Here is a 16,866-nt window from a genome sequence, read left to right as displayed (position 1 = left end):
AACTGTGCAGAAAATCATCTGCAAACTTTGTGTACTAGGCTATGATTTAGAAGGATAAAACATGGTGAAGAGTGCTAATATGAGGAACCCCACTGTACCAAACGTTTGAGGCACATCTGTAATCTTCCAACAAATTGGAGGAGCATATGGTTCACATTAGGAACTCTGGGCCAACTAATGAGCCATTGCTAGTATTGATAAAATGCAGCAAGGTTAATGTAGTGGCTGCAGCCTCTTTGATCTTGGACCCTCTACCCTAATGTCCAAGCGTAGCCACTGTGAGAAATCGCATTGTAGGTAGAGTGGGGTGTAAATCCTGCTCAAGGAACAGGCCCAAACCCTGTCAGGATGAACCACCAAAGTCTCTAAATTAATCTGTGCTTAACACTCTGGAAGCTTGGCCCAAAGCAGTCAGGGGGATTTTAGAGGCAATGTGTAATTATGTATTCAGCTCACAACCATTAATAAAGTGAAAGTACAACACAAGAAAAATTCCACATGAATTTAGATAAATAGAGTACATTTTAATAAACTATGTGTCACCAAAATCACCATAATCCAATCAGTAGTAGCAGAGATATGAATTTTTAAAGTTGTAGTGAAAACGAGTGCTTAACATATCAAAGCACCAACCGCAGACATCTAATTGTGCAAGATCTGATCAAAGGGAGAGGATCTGGTCTGACGGCTGGAGCTGCAAACTTTGGAGCTCGGAAACCATGATTTGAGCTTCGGGGTCGCATCCACATCCTGTGGTTCTGAGCAAATCGCTTAATCTCCCCGTGCGTACCCAAAAAAAAATTGGAATGTGTCCTTGAGTAACGTAACCAGTACTCATGTAAAGCGCTTCAATACCTTCAGGTCGAGTTTGCTCTATATAAATCTACAAAAAAGAAAAGTAAAAATATATTTGGTGACAGGAATGGGGCATGAGTTGGATCCAAATAGTGGATTGGGCCCGGTTACCTTTGCATTTAGAAGAAATTTCCGCAAAAAGTCTCTGAGATTGTAGCAGTTCAGATGGACCAGGCATGAGGCAGTGTCCAAGGAGAAGGCATTGTTTTTGAGAGCCAATAGATGAAGTCTCAGTTAAGATTGACATTTTCGGGCTTAGTCTCTTTTTGGAATTTGAAATTGTACAGCTGTTAAGGCTTTAAGATATAGCCAAGGACAGCTCCACCAGGCCGGGTACCCTCTCAACAAGATTTGCTGCTACATAGAATAACAGTTTCAAACAGAAAATGTGACCACTTTTTAGTTTAATTATGGTCTGAACCTTAAATGGGAGAAACAAAAATGTGAAGGGTGGAATGTTGAATTAACATCAACCACTGGTTATAATGCAGGGCCTCACTCAGTACAATATTTTGTAGCTCACTGTGACACTCTAGACATAAGGGACCCTTTGAAGATCAGAATTAGCCTGTTGCATGGCCCTTCATAGGGAGAACTTGTCAATAGATGCAGAATACCCTGCATAGTTAAACCTTGTTTGTTAAAGTAGAGCAAAGTTGCAGCGATCAGCCCTTGCTGGGAAAATAGTGTAGGCTTACTGAAACCTCTTCAGCTGAGGATTTCTGGCTCATAAGAGTACTTTTTTCCCCAGATGTGTAACTCATTAAAAAACAATAATGTGGTGTATTTATTTTTGGGAATTAGTGAAACACAACATATCACTGAATCCTCCAGACAAACTAATCATGCCCATATGTATCTGTGAGCGTGATGGAAAATGTTCTAGATGACTGTCCAAAGACAACATTCTGCAGAAAGCCTCCAAAATGAGAAAGCTTGAAAGAAGGAGGGTTGTTAAATAGTTTGATGGATGAGTGAAGGAGATTTGAGTTGGATTGAAGTTTCTGACAGTGAGAGGCAATTAGGAGAAATTTTGTGGCAATAGATCTGAACAAGGACATGGATCCTTAACAGGGAAGTAGCGATGGAAGTTGGGTATTGATCTCAGTCGTAACTGAGTGTAGAAAGTGCATTTGACAGCCAGCCTTTGGAGCGCTTGTATTTCTTTTATCAAATGACCACTTGTATTTTCAAGAAATTTGCTAATGTCATGGATGAAGAAGTGCATAGTGCAGCTAACGTCAAAACAGTAAAGAGCTTTAGAAGATACAATAGTGAGGATTTCTGTGAGTACAGCATTAAAAGTCAGCATCTTGCTCTGGCTAGAATATCTAGTGGTGGTCAGTAAAGAGCGATGGTTGGAGACAGAGCCAAAATCTTCAAAATCCTTATATGCTTCTTCTCCGGAGGATACTGTAGCAGTTTAAGGGCTGCCTTTCCTAGTGTACACACTTATAGTTTGAGCATGTTTCTTTGTAGCCAGTGAGGTTTAATGGAAACATTCTTTAATTTCCAAGTTTAATTGCAAAGTAGAAGCCTAAATGCCAAAGGGTGCTCTGAATACAGCCATGCATTTTCATTTAAGAGGAAACTTGGGACAACATGTAAATATATTTATTTTAAGATTTCAGCCAGCAATTCCTGCATATACAGTGTGGGGTCAGGGAAGATTCATGCCTCCTCTCTTGTTTGCTTACATTGGTCCTTATATTTCAAAGCATCAGGAAATTATGTATTTAATTGTCAGTCAAAAGCTAAATTGGGCAGCAATTCTAACACAAATAAGTTATTACCAGAAGATCTCTGACTGGGTCACGGAGTTTTTGCAGAGCCCTTCCAACTTCAGCCGCAATTGTCTCCTAGAAGACAACAGAGAAACTGTAAATGATGTGAGCTTGGATTGTCCTCCAATCCAAAGAATGTTAACTGCATGAATCTCATACATGAAATAAATTGAGCTGAACCACAAAACATTTTTGCCCTTGGCTATTATATGTCCTTGGTGATAAGTGAGGAAGTGCTTGGCGCAAACACTTTTACCCCTATATTACAAAAACAGATTTTGGGGTTGGCAATATGTGTAAATAAATGCTTATATATAAGTGTTGTGTTGACAGTTTTAATCTGGTGATATTCTATTTGTAGTTTGGGCTGTTGTGTTTTGCTATAATTACACTGTGCTGTTGATTTTTCTTACTCCAGAAGTTGTGTTGTATTCTCTTTTGACTGTTGTGTTCTCTTTATGTGTCAGTTGTGTTGTTCTATGCTGTTGTTTATTTTAAATACATCAACGCCGTCATCCTCATTCCCAGTCATTTGGAGAGCTTTGTTTTACATTTACAGTGACAAACAGCTATTATCCTTTGTCCAAAGTGGTAAAAAACTGCTGTATTTTAACTTTTTAAGAACTCAGTCAGCTCAAAACTGTGACACAGACCTTTCTTAAGTTAGCACTGTCTGTGCTCACTTTATGTGAGATAGAGCTCTTAAACCTACATAAACAAATGCTTTTAATTTTGTTTCTGTTTAGTACTGAGTTACTGCTTCGGACCCCATGAAAATCCTAATTTGATAACCATCCCATCATGTTGCTACAGACATTTTTAACTTTCCCACATCCAAATTTAATTTGGACTAGAAAAGTTATTTCAAGATTAATGATTTCTGAAAATACAGATTCCTCCATTAACAAATACCATTTCCAAGTTTTATTTAGACTTTTGCCATGTATCAAATGGAGCCTGCTGCCCACGTCTGCTCACAGTTTACAAACTCTAATCAACCCTGTGCTGCTTGCACATTCACCACAGTGTCAGCAGCAGAGACTTATATTGTGTGAGGAGAATGGATTTCCAGTCTTCTTAAAGCACTCTGAATGTCATAGTTATGGGCATGGTATTCATCTACAAGAAATCCTTTTGAAATTTCACCAAAGGGATTATTTGGTACATGTTCATAGCAATCAATACATGGCAAGGCATGAAACATCTCAGAAGTCTACAAAACACAGCTTCTTATAGTTAGTCATGGGTGCTATGGTGCAGATTGATAACAGGAAGACACACATGAGGATACTACAGAAGCATGGAAAACATAACTGACAAAATGTGAGATTTTAGTAATGCACATGATAGGGAAAACGTACCAACCTGGCTTCACTCATTGGGAGCTTCCACCCAACAAATGAGATTGTTCCTAAGCACTGACACCAACACCAGAGCTACTGATTCTTCCAATCTATGTTGAAGAATCAAAAAGATTCAATAAAGTATAATGGCGTGTATTAGCGAACCAGTATGAATATTTTCGCTGCAAACAATCATTGAAGTGGGCCAAAAACTTCCAGGAACTCCAAACACATGTTCCGTTTTAGTACTGTTACTTTATCAAGTTCTTGGGTCAAAAGACTATGGAGGTCATTACGATGGTGGTGAGCCCGCCACTGACAGGCTGTTGGTTGCTGGTTCACCACCATCGTGAGGCCATTTTCTGCACACCATATTAGGATGGGGGCAGCACCGTGGTGGTCCGAAACACCGACTGCCACGTATTCGACTGGCTCCAAGAGCCCGCCGGTTCTGTGTAGTGTCTCAACTTGTAATATATGACATGGTGCCAAACCGCTGGTGAGATTATAATGCTTGCTCTCCACCAGCTTTTCAATGGTGGTTCACCCGCCAGGGAAAGGCTAGTGGAATTGCCTTTGGGGGCCCGTTGTGGGCAAACCTTGTGCAGGGGCAGTTTGCTTTTGCACTTGGGGGGCAATTGGTTCCCCCCTGCAGTTTTCCTGCACCATGTGGCAGACACCACATGGTGCCTGCCGCATAGTGCAGGGAAAACCAAAACCTGCCTTTTTTCCATTGCAGCAGGTGCTGCAGCCAGCAGCAGCCACTGCAATGGAAAAAATGCCTTTTGCGTCTGCCGTGGTGGTGGCTACATTGTAATTGCAAATGTGGGACCACCACCTTATAGCTGGGCGGTCCTCATCCACGGGAAGATGGCAGATGGACAGAAGTCTGTCAGCCATCGTAATTAGGCCCTGTATGGGTTATTAAAATCAGGGTGTGAGCAATAATTATAGAAGTACATAACAGCTACACCAAAGTGAAGTGACTTTACATCTGGGCTAGTCGCAGGAGTAAGACTGAAGCACACTCCTAAGTGAGCCATATTGGGTTTAGACCTCTTGGGGTGGAGGGCTATATATCATCACCTGAGAGTTGAGCTATCATGTATATTGAGCTGGTGCAGCCTTATCAGAACTATCAAAGTGCTGCAATGGAGGGTTTATAAAACCCTTTAAAAGAGCTATCCTCACCTTGAAGATACCCAACAAGTACTGTACTGCGATACTTGTGGGAGACATCACCAGAAAGAGACATCAAATTCTGAACTGAGATTCTCAATGGAGACATCACCAGAGACAATTAATATAGAACTCCACTGAGGTACCGAGGTGAGACATCTCCAAAGACTGAAAATGTGAGTCAAGGATAGAATAGGAGATAAGATATAATTCTGGAATGGGAGAACAAAACAAGCCAGCAATTAGGAACTTACCAATGTTGGATTTCCACCTAACAGAAGGTGATCCACAGCACATCCAGTGTGTTCCTGAAAATAATAAAATAATACAACAAATGTTTTCATAACTATAAGCTTTCTAAATGACACAGCACAAGAAAATTTTATATGTGATAGGTTGTGAACAAAATAATTAGACTAAAACAATACAAAGGTATGATTGCACACTAGTCTTTAAAATATCATAGATTGCAATAGTTTCACTGACATAGGATTATAAAATTAAAAAATACTGCAATGATGGATCTTATTTTTGCCACTGAAAAATCATTCTGAAACACCTCTTAAAATAAAGAGAATTAATACGAAAATATTTTAGCAATAATCTACCAGTGTGTATTTGACTTCAGCTAAAAGGTTGGTCCATTCTTCCAGGCTGCAATCATGGTCCTAGAGAAAAAGATCAGAAATTAATCACAAATGACATAAATACAGAGTTCATATCTGCAAGAGAAGGAAAGGATGCATGATTTCAGCAGGAAGGATATTTTATTAATTGAGTTTCATAGTACTGACTGCCTGTGTGGATCTCAATAGATAAAGTAAAAGCATTCCAATAGTTCCAGGAGGAGCAGCTCTCCCTTCCTCCAGCAGTGCCACAGACATTGGTTACTATTATTTCTATATAACAGATACGTTGCCTTCAAGACAACTTGATATAATGATTATGTCTTCTTTGCTTCATTTAATTACTCATCTGAAGTTCTGTACTTCCTTTGAGACTTTTGACAATAATGTATGTGCAATAACTATTTAAAAATATCACAATTGTGAATGTTATTGCAATATTTCATTGCATGTGAGAGTATCAACAAATCTTACTGTACATGTATTGTAAAGTTAGTTCATCAATTCATCAGAAATGTTGGCACACATTAGAAGGCTAAGATGTGTACAGCACTCTAAGTGGTTCACACTGCGGTACGATTTGCACAGACTGGTGAATACTGATGTATGTACAGTGAAGAGTGTAGTAGATATTAGGGTGTAGAGTGAAAAGAGTGTGGATATGTATGCTAAGCTGCAGAAAGCACAAGCTGGCAGAAAGGACACAGTCGAGACAAAGGGATGGCCAGCGATGCTCATTGACTTGTAGTGCAGATAGAATCAACGTTCCTGGGGTTTAGATTATCTCGAGCAGTGGCATCTGGCACTACTAAAATGTGATTGGGCAGAAAGTTAAATATAAAGTTACAGTGAACTTGAACCAAACATGGGGGTAGATGCGGAAAAGAAAGCTCTTTTCTCCCTCCCAAGTACATTTGAAAGCTGGCTATAAGTTGTTGTTTTTTTTTAAGTAAAATGAAAATTTACTCAGAAAGACTCAGCACTCTCCCTGCAGTCATGCAGAAACATCACTCACACTACCCTCGCACAGACACACTGCCCTACTTACCTTGCACTTTGAGGAAAATGGACTGCATTCCCAAAAAATGTTGCTTTATTTAAAAAGCAAACGCAGACATGGTGGGCTGCTGCCCCCAGCAGGTCAACATCCCTCTATTCTTGCCCAGTGCCAATGGGTCACAAATTGCAATCTGCCTCTTAAATATTGCTGAGGCAGGTAATTTGTGACCCAATTAGAAATCGTAAAATGTGACTAAGAAATATCAGTACCTTCAGCTTTGCAAGTCACAAGAAATCACAATTTGTGATGGATTGGTTGTACATTTGGCTCTAAAATGGCCACAGGAGTGCGTAAGACCAGAGCTGATGGCCGACCCCCTGGGAAGTTCCGATTGGGAGAAGTGAAGATCGGGAATCACAACAGCGACAGCTACTATGTAGCTAAGACCTGAGGGTCCAGGGCATTTTGAAAAAACCCTGGTCCTTCAGGTCTCTGCTACGCAGCATCAGTCATGGTTTTCACTCCTGGCCTCTTAAATAACCCTGTGTGCAATACAGTCTTCCTGTGGTTTTTACTGAGATGAGGGTTTACATATCTTGATGTGTTCAAAAAGCTATCGGAGATAGTGCCCTGTACGAAATTACTTCCTTGGGAGCTCTGCCTCAACACGCCCACTGGATGATGGCTCTTGAGAACATGTGTGAGCAAGAGAAACTCCTGTCAATGAAGCAGAATGCGAGGGGACTTATACACTATGAAGAATGTTTTGCCACTCCAATGCCTCCTAGTTGCTACAATTGGATCCCTGGGTTCTGACTGCTCCGTTTGTTAATTGGGTCACATTATTTCTGTTCTTCCTTGGAAATGAAAAGACAGATTTAAAAAGTTGTATGGCCAGAAAAAGCGTATCAATATATCTCAAATATGGTTACCCTTATATATGTCTTGAGCCCAGAATAAGCTGAAAACACAGAGGACAAAACAAAGGCATCTTTGACACATTTACAACTCTGTAGAGGTTGGAATGCATACTGCAGCTAGTATATAGCGCAGGGACAGATAGAATCATGAGAAACTAGAGTACGCATAATATGAATTCAGAAAACAGCTACCCATCGGGGCCTACAAGCACACACTCTGGGCTGGAGAAGACACAGAAAAAATCTGCCCTCTTCAAACTTCTGTGAGGAAATGAATCACTTGACTCTGCTAGTAACAAAAGTATGACCAATCAATGTAAGGCTTAAAAATAAAGCCATACAGTGATGGGCCATGTTCTGTAGTAATCTCTAGTGCTGTAATGCCCCCTTGGAGTTTATCTGTGCACTTCTTAAACGGGATTGTATTGTATTGTATTGTATTGTTAATTGTATTGTACCCTCCACTGCCTTCTAAGCACTCGTCAGTGCAGATAGGTCAGCTTTAAAAACAACAAATACATGCATTGCTTTCATGTGGTTTTTATTAAGAATGAGAACAAAGCAAATAATTAGTGTGACCAGATGAACCCAGTGCTTCAAATGAGACTGTGCCAGCTGTGCTGTGTTTCCCTCTGGCTCCTTAGCAGCGCAGGTTCTAGAAGCTAAAAGTAATCATGTCTGGTTGACCACAGTAACAGACCTGTCAAACCTGATCTGCGCATCAAGCTGTAGTTGCTGACTACCTATCAGCAGGATTAGTCATGCCATATCCCACCCAGATACATTAACAACACAATGGAGGAGTAAATCTAATACTTTTGGGTAATGGCAATGCGTGAGGGGGCTTGCAACTGAGGTGGGAGGTAAACACTATAAAATCTAATGAAGGAACCGCCCCTGATATATAGTGGGAGTCATACTGCTGTAGAGTGTAAATGGGGTGTAGAGCACATAGAATGGTCAGCAACCAGGTGCAGAACATAAAATGCTATCAGCAATAAGTATGGGGAACACAGTGCTCAGTAGTGAGGTGCCGGGCACACAAAAACACAGTGGTAGAAGGTAGGTGAAATGCACTAAGCATGGTAAACAGGGAGTTGTAGGTGATACAGCCTTGTAAATATATTTTATAAGAGGTCACACCAAGTGACAAACATTACTGCGTGGGTCAGTGTACTGGGCTACCAGCACTAAAAGCAAAAATCATGATTGGGGAACATTTGTAGCTTGAAACGATGACTTCACAGGAGATTTATATGAGGACCGAGACACACCATTCAGTGTAATTTAAGAGAGATTTGTGTGAATTCTAGATGAAATGTTGGTTATGTGGAAAGTGATAAGGCATACATACCACCCTAATTCTTCTGGAAGCAGTGATGTGATTTTTAGATTCTGGCTACAGAAATGCCTGAGAATAATACTAATCAGTGTTCTTCCACAGTGCGTGGACAAACAATTTAACATTTCATAGTTCTGGAAATAGCAAATATTACTAGAACCTAGTGTAAGGGTACTCCATTTCACCATCTTGGAGATATGAACATTTGAATGGAATTGATGTATTTAATGGCTTTAATCTAAAATGTACACACAGATTTTGTGAAAAGGCAACTAGCCCAGTGAGCTAGGTTAAGAGATCAATCCTGTTCCCTCTGTGAGAGACATATATACCTCAGATGCAGACTGCACAGTCCCAGAGGGGTCGTTGATGTCAACATGAACTGTAAATCTATATATTGAGAAGAGAATATTTTTACCTTGCAGTTTTCGTAGGAGCAGAATAGTTTTTGTAAGGCAGTCAGAAGATTTTTCACATCTTTTTTCTAAAAGAAATTTAAAGTACATTTATCAGAAATAATTCATTAACCATGCATTAGTTACCTGGTCCTAGCTGGATTTCTCTATTGGGACAAATACTCCAGTGTTTGATGTTGAATCCAGAGATCATCACTAATGCATAATTCTCATGCCCAAATGATGCTTGACTCAATTACATTTCAGAGGTTGGAGTTAATGCGCCCTGTATGTTAATACTGTGACTGTGAATTGTCCTCCGTAATGCCCTGTCTACATTGTTTAAATAAAACCTATTTATTGTCATTTTAATATACGATTAACACAATGGAGAACCAAATTGTGACATATCCAATACCTAGCCAGCACGTCTGACACAACATTAGTTCAAGAACACCCTTCCTACAGCTTTAAATAGGTTTTTGCTTCATACCACTATGCACAGTAAAACCTCACTCTTGAAGGGATACAGCAGAACATATGTCATCTCAGTTTCAGTGAAGGTTATTTATTGGGATTACTGTTAGAGCAAGTGACATAGCCATTTGCAGGCATCATTGAACACTCTCCTCTTTGCATGGAGGTACTTATACACTGAGGCATCATAAGGGGCATTTTAAATGCTCACAACAATGGATCCTAATAGAAGCTACATATTAGTTAACTCACTGTAGGCTAATATACTATGTACTATTCTCTCATGTAATGTTGTAAGCAAAGGCAATTTATGTGTTGAACTTACCAGAACTATTTCAAGACAGTTTGTTTCGGGGACCTTTACACCACTGGGTGGGCGACCATAATCGCCACCTTCATGTTGGTGCACAATACCTGTAATAATAATAATGACGGTTAAATTTGCTGTCTGCACTTTATATATTTTCGTTTCACCACACGCTTTCTCTTACTCCATATATACATATATATATATATATGTGTGTGTGTGTGTATATATATAGATAAATAGATAGATATAGATATATACACACACCCACACATAATTGGGCCAATAACTTATTCAGTCTCAGGATTTGACTGAAATCCTTAAATCTTCAAAGTCTCACATCTCTAATAGCTTGTTACAGCTAATTACCATACATCGTTTAGCAGGCTAAGGGCCTGACTTTGAATCGGCTGGTATTTTCCGAGCTGTGTGTAAAGTCCCGTTTGTGTATTGGTCGGAATTTTGAATTGGGAGGTATGTATCATATCCGTTAAACATACATTACATTAAATATCTCAACTTTCCTTAAATTTTGACAGGGAAAACCTGCCTAAATTTAACAGGGAAATGTGTACAGTATTCACCATACCATATCCAGAGAACATAAAAATCCACATGTTATTCTACAAAACTCTTAATTAGCGATATTTATCAAACCCAATAAATACCGTACCTTAGAGTATCTTTATGTATGAGATATGATAAATAGCACCTTGTTTAACACCTTGTGCTACATAGATATAGAAGGAACCCAGATTATTCAATAGGGCATCTCAGTTGGTCGGCTATAAAAGTCTGTAACCTTTCTTGTACTCCATTTAAAAAAAAATAGCTTCTGACACTACTCAGAAATCTCTCCATTTCTAAACTTTATAAAAACAGTACACATATATTTGACTGTGTCTAGATTAAAACTGGATCATGTTCATAAAATCATGAAATGTCCAGATTTAGGGCCAGTTGCTGGGATTAAGAATTAATTTACAACAGATGTACTATTTTTAAGTCTTCACATTATACTAAAATGCACAGAGAGCATGCATGATTAGATCACTAAGGTTTTTCTGTAGTGCCCAAAGTGACAAATGTAACTGTAAGAGATTATTATAGTGATTAGCCTTTTATGTTAAATACATGTATTTATTTGGAGGAACCTTGCAATAAACAATCGTTACAAGACAATTTGTACTATAGAACGTACCCTCCCTGGTTAATTGAACATAATCATCACCACCATGTGAGTGAACAAAACCTAGAACAAAAATACATGACAGTCTGCAATATGCTTTTTAAGATTTCGTACAAACATCTGAAGTTAAATAGGAGTGTGGAATGAACTGTATATGGGTTGTAATTCACTCAAAAACCTAGTCAATCATTTACTCTCTCATTAACCCACTCACAAACACATTCGGTTTTAGACTTGGTGCATCAATTCCTACATAAACTACAGGATCTAGAACATAAAAGACATACACTTTCTAAAAACCATGAACTGCTAAGATATATTATCAGTTGGAAGAATCATGATTCATTTTAAAACACTAGTATCTAGTAGTAAAATATTATTCTTAATGTAAAAAACATGTATGATTGCATAGCAGTGACATTGTGTTTTTACCTGTAGTGATAGCATCGCATTTAAGAGATCATTTGATGGATTTGATCCTGAATTACAACTCCCAAATTTATTTTGAGGAATCTCACAGTTAAGCATTATTGCAAGACCGATTTTGGTAGAATATCCTTAATATTTCACTTAAACGTATTAAAAAAGATTAAGGGAGTCAGTTTTTAAATAATGATTCAAAACCCTAAAATATGAATTTACATTATCACTGAAAAAATGCTTCAATAGCATGTCCATCATCCAACAGTACTCAAGTTAGAAAATAGGTGGCTAATATCCCTAAAGGAAAAGATAGAATTGGGTCTGGATCATCCCCACTGTTTTGTGGATTTGGACCATAGACAAGAGAAGATGGAAAAGTAGCATAGATGTGTGCTCCAGACGTCCTAATTTTGAATATTAGCGAGTTACACAATAATTTCTGATCTGCTGTTCAGTTACACAACAGCAGAGCAGGGGGACCTCTCACAGGTCGAAATGTCATTGAAAAGAGAGTGTCTATGTGAATTTGACCATGACCAGACCCAAGTCAGCTGGCATATTGTTTATTGCCTATACCATATTATTGATGTATAGTTAACAGGAACCTCAGTTGGAAGACCCACCTTCAGCTAAATCCCTATAAAACCAGCCACAATTATTGGTGCACTAGCAGGGGTTAATGACATGTTTGAGTAGCATAAATGAAACAAAACACTAACAGGAGGGCTCCATGAATATACTACCCATTATCATTTATGGAGTCACGAAGCATGTTGATCTTATATCATGCCATACCAGTCAATGTTATTTGCTTAGAATTAGGTATGTGTGCCATGCTGGACCTTAAGGTTATTGAGGTCAATACGAGTTAAATATGCTTCAATTATGCTTCTACCATTAGTATTTTCAATGCCACACACCAGTGCTAAATAATTCTTTCATTTCCATGTGCAACTCTTTCACTGATATTGATTCAACAAAATATCAGCAGTTAAGGAAGTGCAGACATATTCCTTTTGACACCTGACATCACAGTTTTGACCCCCACCCTACCTTTTAAACTTTAATAGTCTCCTTGTTGCTGCTGATGGAGTTATAACAAGGCGAAATGCTTAGAATCTCCATACAGGTTAGATATTTACATTTACGTATGACTGTCTTCCTCTGCCAGTCTTCACCATAAAATATGAGTTGAAGTTCAAGGCTATGGGAAGCATCTTAGCATATTGGGCATGGAATTCCCTTAATTCAATTTTCATTATTCCACTGCCTTGAATTTCTAATTAATCAACTCTAAAAGTAGTTGTGTGAGTCAGTGAATGAAGGTGTTAGTTAACAAATGGACAGACAATAAAACAACGATCTTCCTTAGAAACGCAGTACATACAAATCTGTAAAATAAAAGTTTGTTACCATAGCAAGTGCTAACGCCCACCAGCAGGAACACCACAGCGATCTTCATGTCTGAGAGATGAGACTGTAGTGAGTATTTGACTGCAATACTATGTTCAAGCTCTTGGTGAATTTACCAATGCAGGACACCTACATTTATACTGGAAGCATTTCCTCGATCTCCTCCCAGAGATTCACACCACAGATCAAATGACCACTTTATCAGATTGAATCTTGCCAATTCGCTCAAGCGAGGATAATTTAAATGGTGCCTGTTTCACACACTTGCTTTTCCTTTCCAGTTAGTAAACATTGAGGTGTAACTGTCATGTTTCTGTTTGTTGTTCCCTGTTGAAAGACCACTTAGGCATAATGAAGAACAGGTTATTTGTCAAAGGGTGCATTTGGTCTAGAAACACACTGCTATAGCTTTATATTTCTTATCTTTATCATTCAATTTCCTCTGATGTAATTGTTTTTGATAGCAGCTAAAAGGGTGTTGTGTGTGTATTTCCACTTCCAAGGTTTGTTATTTGTTAGGGATTAAGTATACATTTTCTGCAGTAAGAACTTTGCAGAGGGTTTCATTACTGGCACAAACCTACTACAATTAACCATATCTACCTTGTGGCCAAGTGCTAATAAACTCATGGTACATACACAACATGACAACTCCAAAGAGGATGTTTCAAACTTAAAGCCCCCAAACATAAAAACAATTTAAAACCCTATGCATGAATCACTGTACCAAACAATTTCAGTGAAACATGACATAACAGAGCTAGCATGCGCCTGAAATATGTTCAGAAACCTAAACATATAATATTGTGTCGAACACTTCTCATAAACCGTGGCCAACCAAAACGCCATGTTACTGTTTTGAAAACAATATGACACTGTCAAAATCTACAGCTAGGCACTTTGCAAAAAAAGGGTCAGTTTTCACTTTGAAAATGTGCGATTTGACCTATTTCCTGTCGCAGGGCATAAGGCCTACACACACAAGTGAGGGACCATTTTTCTCAGAAGACTTTGGGGAATGCGGGGCGGGTAGAATTTTGTGCATCCATGCAGATTCCAGAACTTTCCACCAAAGAAATGTGAGTAAAATATGGTTTTTTTATACAAAGTTTGAGGTTTGCAAAGGATTCTGGGTAACAGAACCAGGCGAGAGCTATAAAAATCAATCTATCCTGGAATCCCTTGGGTCTGTAGATTTAAAAAAATGTATAGGTTTGCTAGGTTTACCTTGATGCCGGCAGAGCTAAGGTTCAAAATCTACAGCTAGGCACCATGCAAAAATATTGTCAGATTTTACTGTGAGAATGTGGTGTGTTCATGTTGCATTTTAGGCTGTTTCCTGTCGCTGGCACTAGGCCTACCCACACAAATGGTGTACCATTTTTCTTGGAAGACTTTGGGGATTGCGAGGAGGGTGGAATTTTATGGATCCATGCAGATTTCAGAACTTTCCAAAACAGAAATTTGAGCAAAATATGTTGTTTTTTTACAAAGTTTGAGGTTTGCAAGGGATTCTGGGTAACAGAACCTGGTTAGAGCCAGACAAGTCATCTCACCCAAATTTACCTTGGGTGTCTACTTTTTAAAAATGCATAGTTTTGCTAGGGTTGCCGAGGTGCTAGCAGAGCTAGGTTTCAAAATCTACAGCTAGGCCCTTTGCAAAAAAGTGTCAATTTTCACTGCGAGAATGTGATGTGTTCATGTTGCGTTTTGGTCCGTTTCCTGTTGCAGACACTAGGCCTACCCACACAAGTGGTGTACCATTTTTCTCGGAAGACTTTGGGAAATGCGGGGAGGTTAGAATTTTGTGGATCCAGACAGATTTCAGAACCTTCCAAAACAGAAATTTGAGTAAAATATGGTTTTGTTTTTACAAAGTTTGAGGTTTGCAAGGGATTCTGGGTAACAAAACCTGGTGAGAGCCAGACAAGACACCCCATACTGTATTTCCCCAGGTGTCCAGTTTTCAAAAATGTATAGGTTTGTCAGGTATCATTAGATGGCAGCAGAGCTAGGGTTCAAAATCTACAGCTCGGCTCTTTGCAGAAAAAGGGTCCGTTTTCACTTTGAAAATGTGGTGTGTCCACGTTGTGATTTGGCCCATTTCCTGTTCCAGGGCACTAGGCCTAACCAAACAAGTGAGGTACCATTATTCCCAGAAGACTATGGGGAATGCTAGGGGTGTACAATTTAGTAAATTCATGCAGAATCCAGAGCTTTCCACCAAAGAAATGTGAGTGAAAAATGTGTTTTTCGTTTTAGAAAGTTTGAAGTTTGCAAAGGATTCTAGGTAACAGAACCTGATGAGAGCCAGACAAGTCACCCCATCCTGTGTTGTCCTGGGTGTCTAGTTTTAAAAAATGTATAGGTTTTCTAGGTTTCTTTAGGTGCCAGCAGAGCTAGCGTTCAGAATCTACAGCTAGGCACTTTGCAAAAAAAGGATCAGTTTTCACTGTGAAAATGTGGTGTGTACACGTTGCGATTTGGCATATTTCCTGCCGCAGGGCACTAGGCCTACCCACACAAGTGAGGTACCATTTTTCTCAGAAGACTTTGGGTAATGTTGGGTTGTGAAATTTTCTAAATCCATGCAGAATCCAGAACTTTCCACAACAGAAATTTGAGTAAAATATGTTTTTTTTTATAAAGTTTGAGGTTTTTAAGGGATTCTGGGTAACAGAACCTGGTGAGAGCCAGATAAGTCACCCCATCCTGTTTTCCCCTGGGAGTCTAGTTCTCAAAAATGTATAGGTTTGCTAGGTATCCCTGGATGCCAGCAGAGCTAGGGTTAAAAATCTACAGCTTGGCTCTTTGCAAAAAAAGGGTCAGTTTTCACTGTGAAAATGTGGTTTGTCCGCGTTGCGTTGTGGGCCATATCCTGTTGCGGGCAGTAGGCCTACCCACACAGGTGAGGTTCCATTTTTCTCTGAAGACTTTGGGGAATGCGGGGTGGGTGGAATTTTGTGGATCCATGCAGATTTCAGAACTAGCCACCACAGAAATGTCAGGAGAATTAGTTTTTACAAGGTTTGAGGTTTGCAAAGGATTCTGGGTAACAGAACCAGATGAGAGCCAGAGAAATCACTCCATCCAGGAATCCCCTGGGTCTGTAGATTTAAAAAATGTATAGGTTTGCTAGGTTTACCTTGGTGAGCTAAGGTTCAAAATCTACAGCTGGGCACCTTGCAAAAATATTGTCAGATTTTACTGTGAAAATGTAGTGTGTTCAAGTTGTGTTTTGGGCCGTTTCCCGTCGCAGGCACTAGGCCTACGCACAAAAGTGGTGTACCATTTTTCTTGGAAGACTTTGGGGAATGTGGGGAGGGTGGAATTTTGTGGATCCACGCAGATTTCTGAACTTTCCAAAAAAGAAATTTGAGTAAAATGTGTGTGTTTTTTTTTACAATGTCTGAGGTTTGCAAGGGATTTTGGGTATCAGAACCTGGTTAGAGCGAGACAAGTCACCCCATGCTGTATTCCCTTAGGTGACTAGTTTTAAAAAATGCATAGTTTTGCTGGTTTGCCCAGGTGCTGGCAGAGCTAGGTTTCAAAATCGACAGCTAGGCTCTTTGCAAAAGTGAGGTACCATTTTTCCCGGAAGACTTTGGGGAAT

General features: G+C 39.4%; 1 protein-coding gene across 1 annotated transcript in view; it reads right to left on the bottom strand.

Moving 5' to 3' along the window:
• The window catches only part of LOC147688965 (uncharacterized), a 28,749-nt gene extending 15,402 nt beyond the window's left edge, over positions 1-13,347 (bottom strand). The window contains exons 1-6 of the mRNA XM_086939988.1: positions 13,254-13,347; positions 10,247-10,335; positions 9,468-9,533; positions 5,770-5,829; positions 5,416-5,469; positions 2,649-2,714 (exon numbers count right to left, since the gene is read on the bottom strand). Of these exons, the coding sequence (XP_086796114.1) occupies positions 2,649-2,714; positions 5,416-5,469; positions 5,770-5,829; positions 9,468-9,533; positions 10,247-10,335; positions 13,254-13,302 (384 nt within the window). The 5' untranslated portion in view covers positions 13,303-13,347. The remainder of the gene's footprint in view (positions 1-2,648; positions 2,715-5,415; positions 5,470-5,769; positions 5,830-9,467; positions 9,534-10,246; positions 10,336-13,253) is intronic.
• Between the last annotated feature and the right edge of the window lie 3,519 nt (positions 13,348-16,866).

This window comes from Lissotriton vulgaris, chromosome 10, assembly GCF_964263255.1.
Source record: "Lissotriton vulgaris chromosome 10, aLisVul1.2, whole genome shotgun sequence".
Classification (NCBI taxonomy): Eukaryota; Metazoa; Chordata; class Amphibia; order Caudata; family Salamandridae; genus Lissotriton; species Lissotriton vulgaris.
The sequence above is the reverse complement of the archived record's forward strand: the minus strand, read 5'-3'. Positions and strand labels throughout refer to the sequence as shown.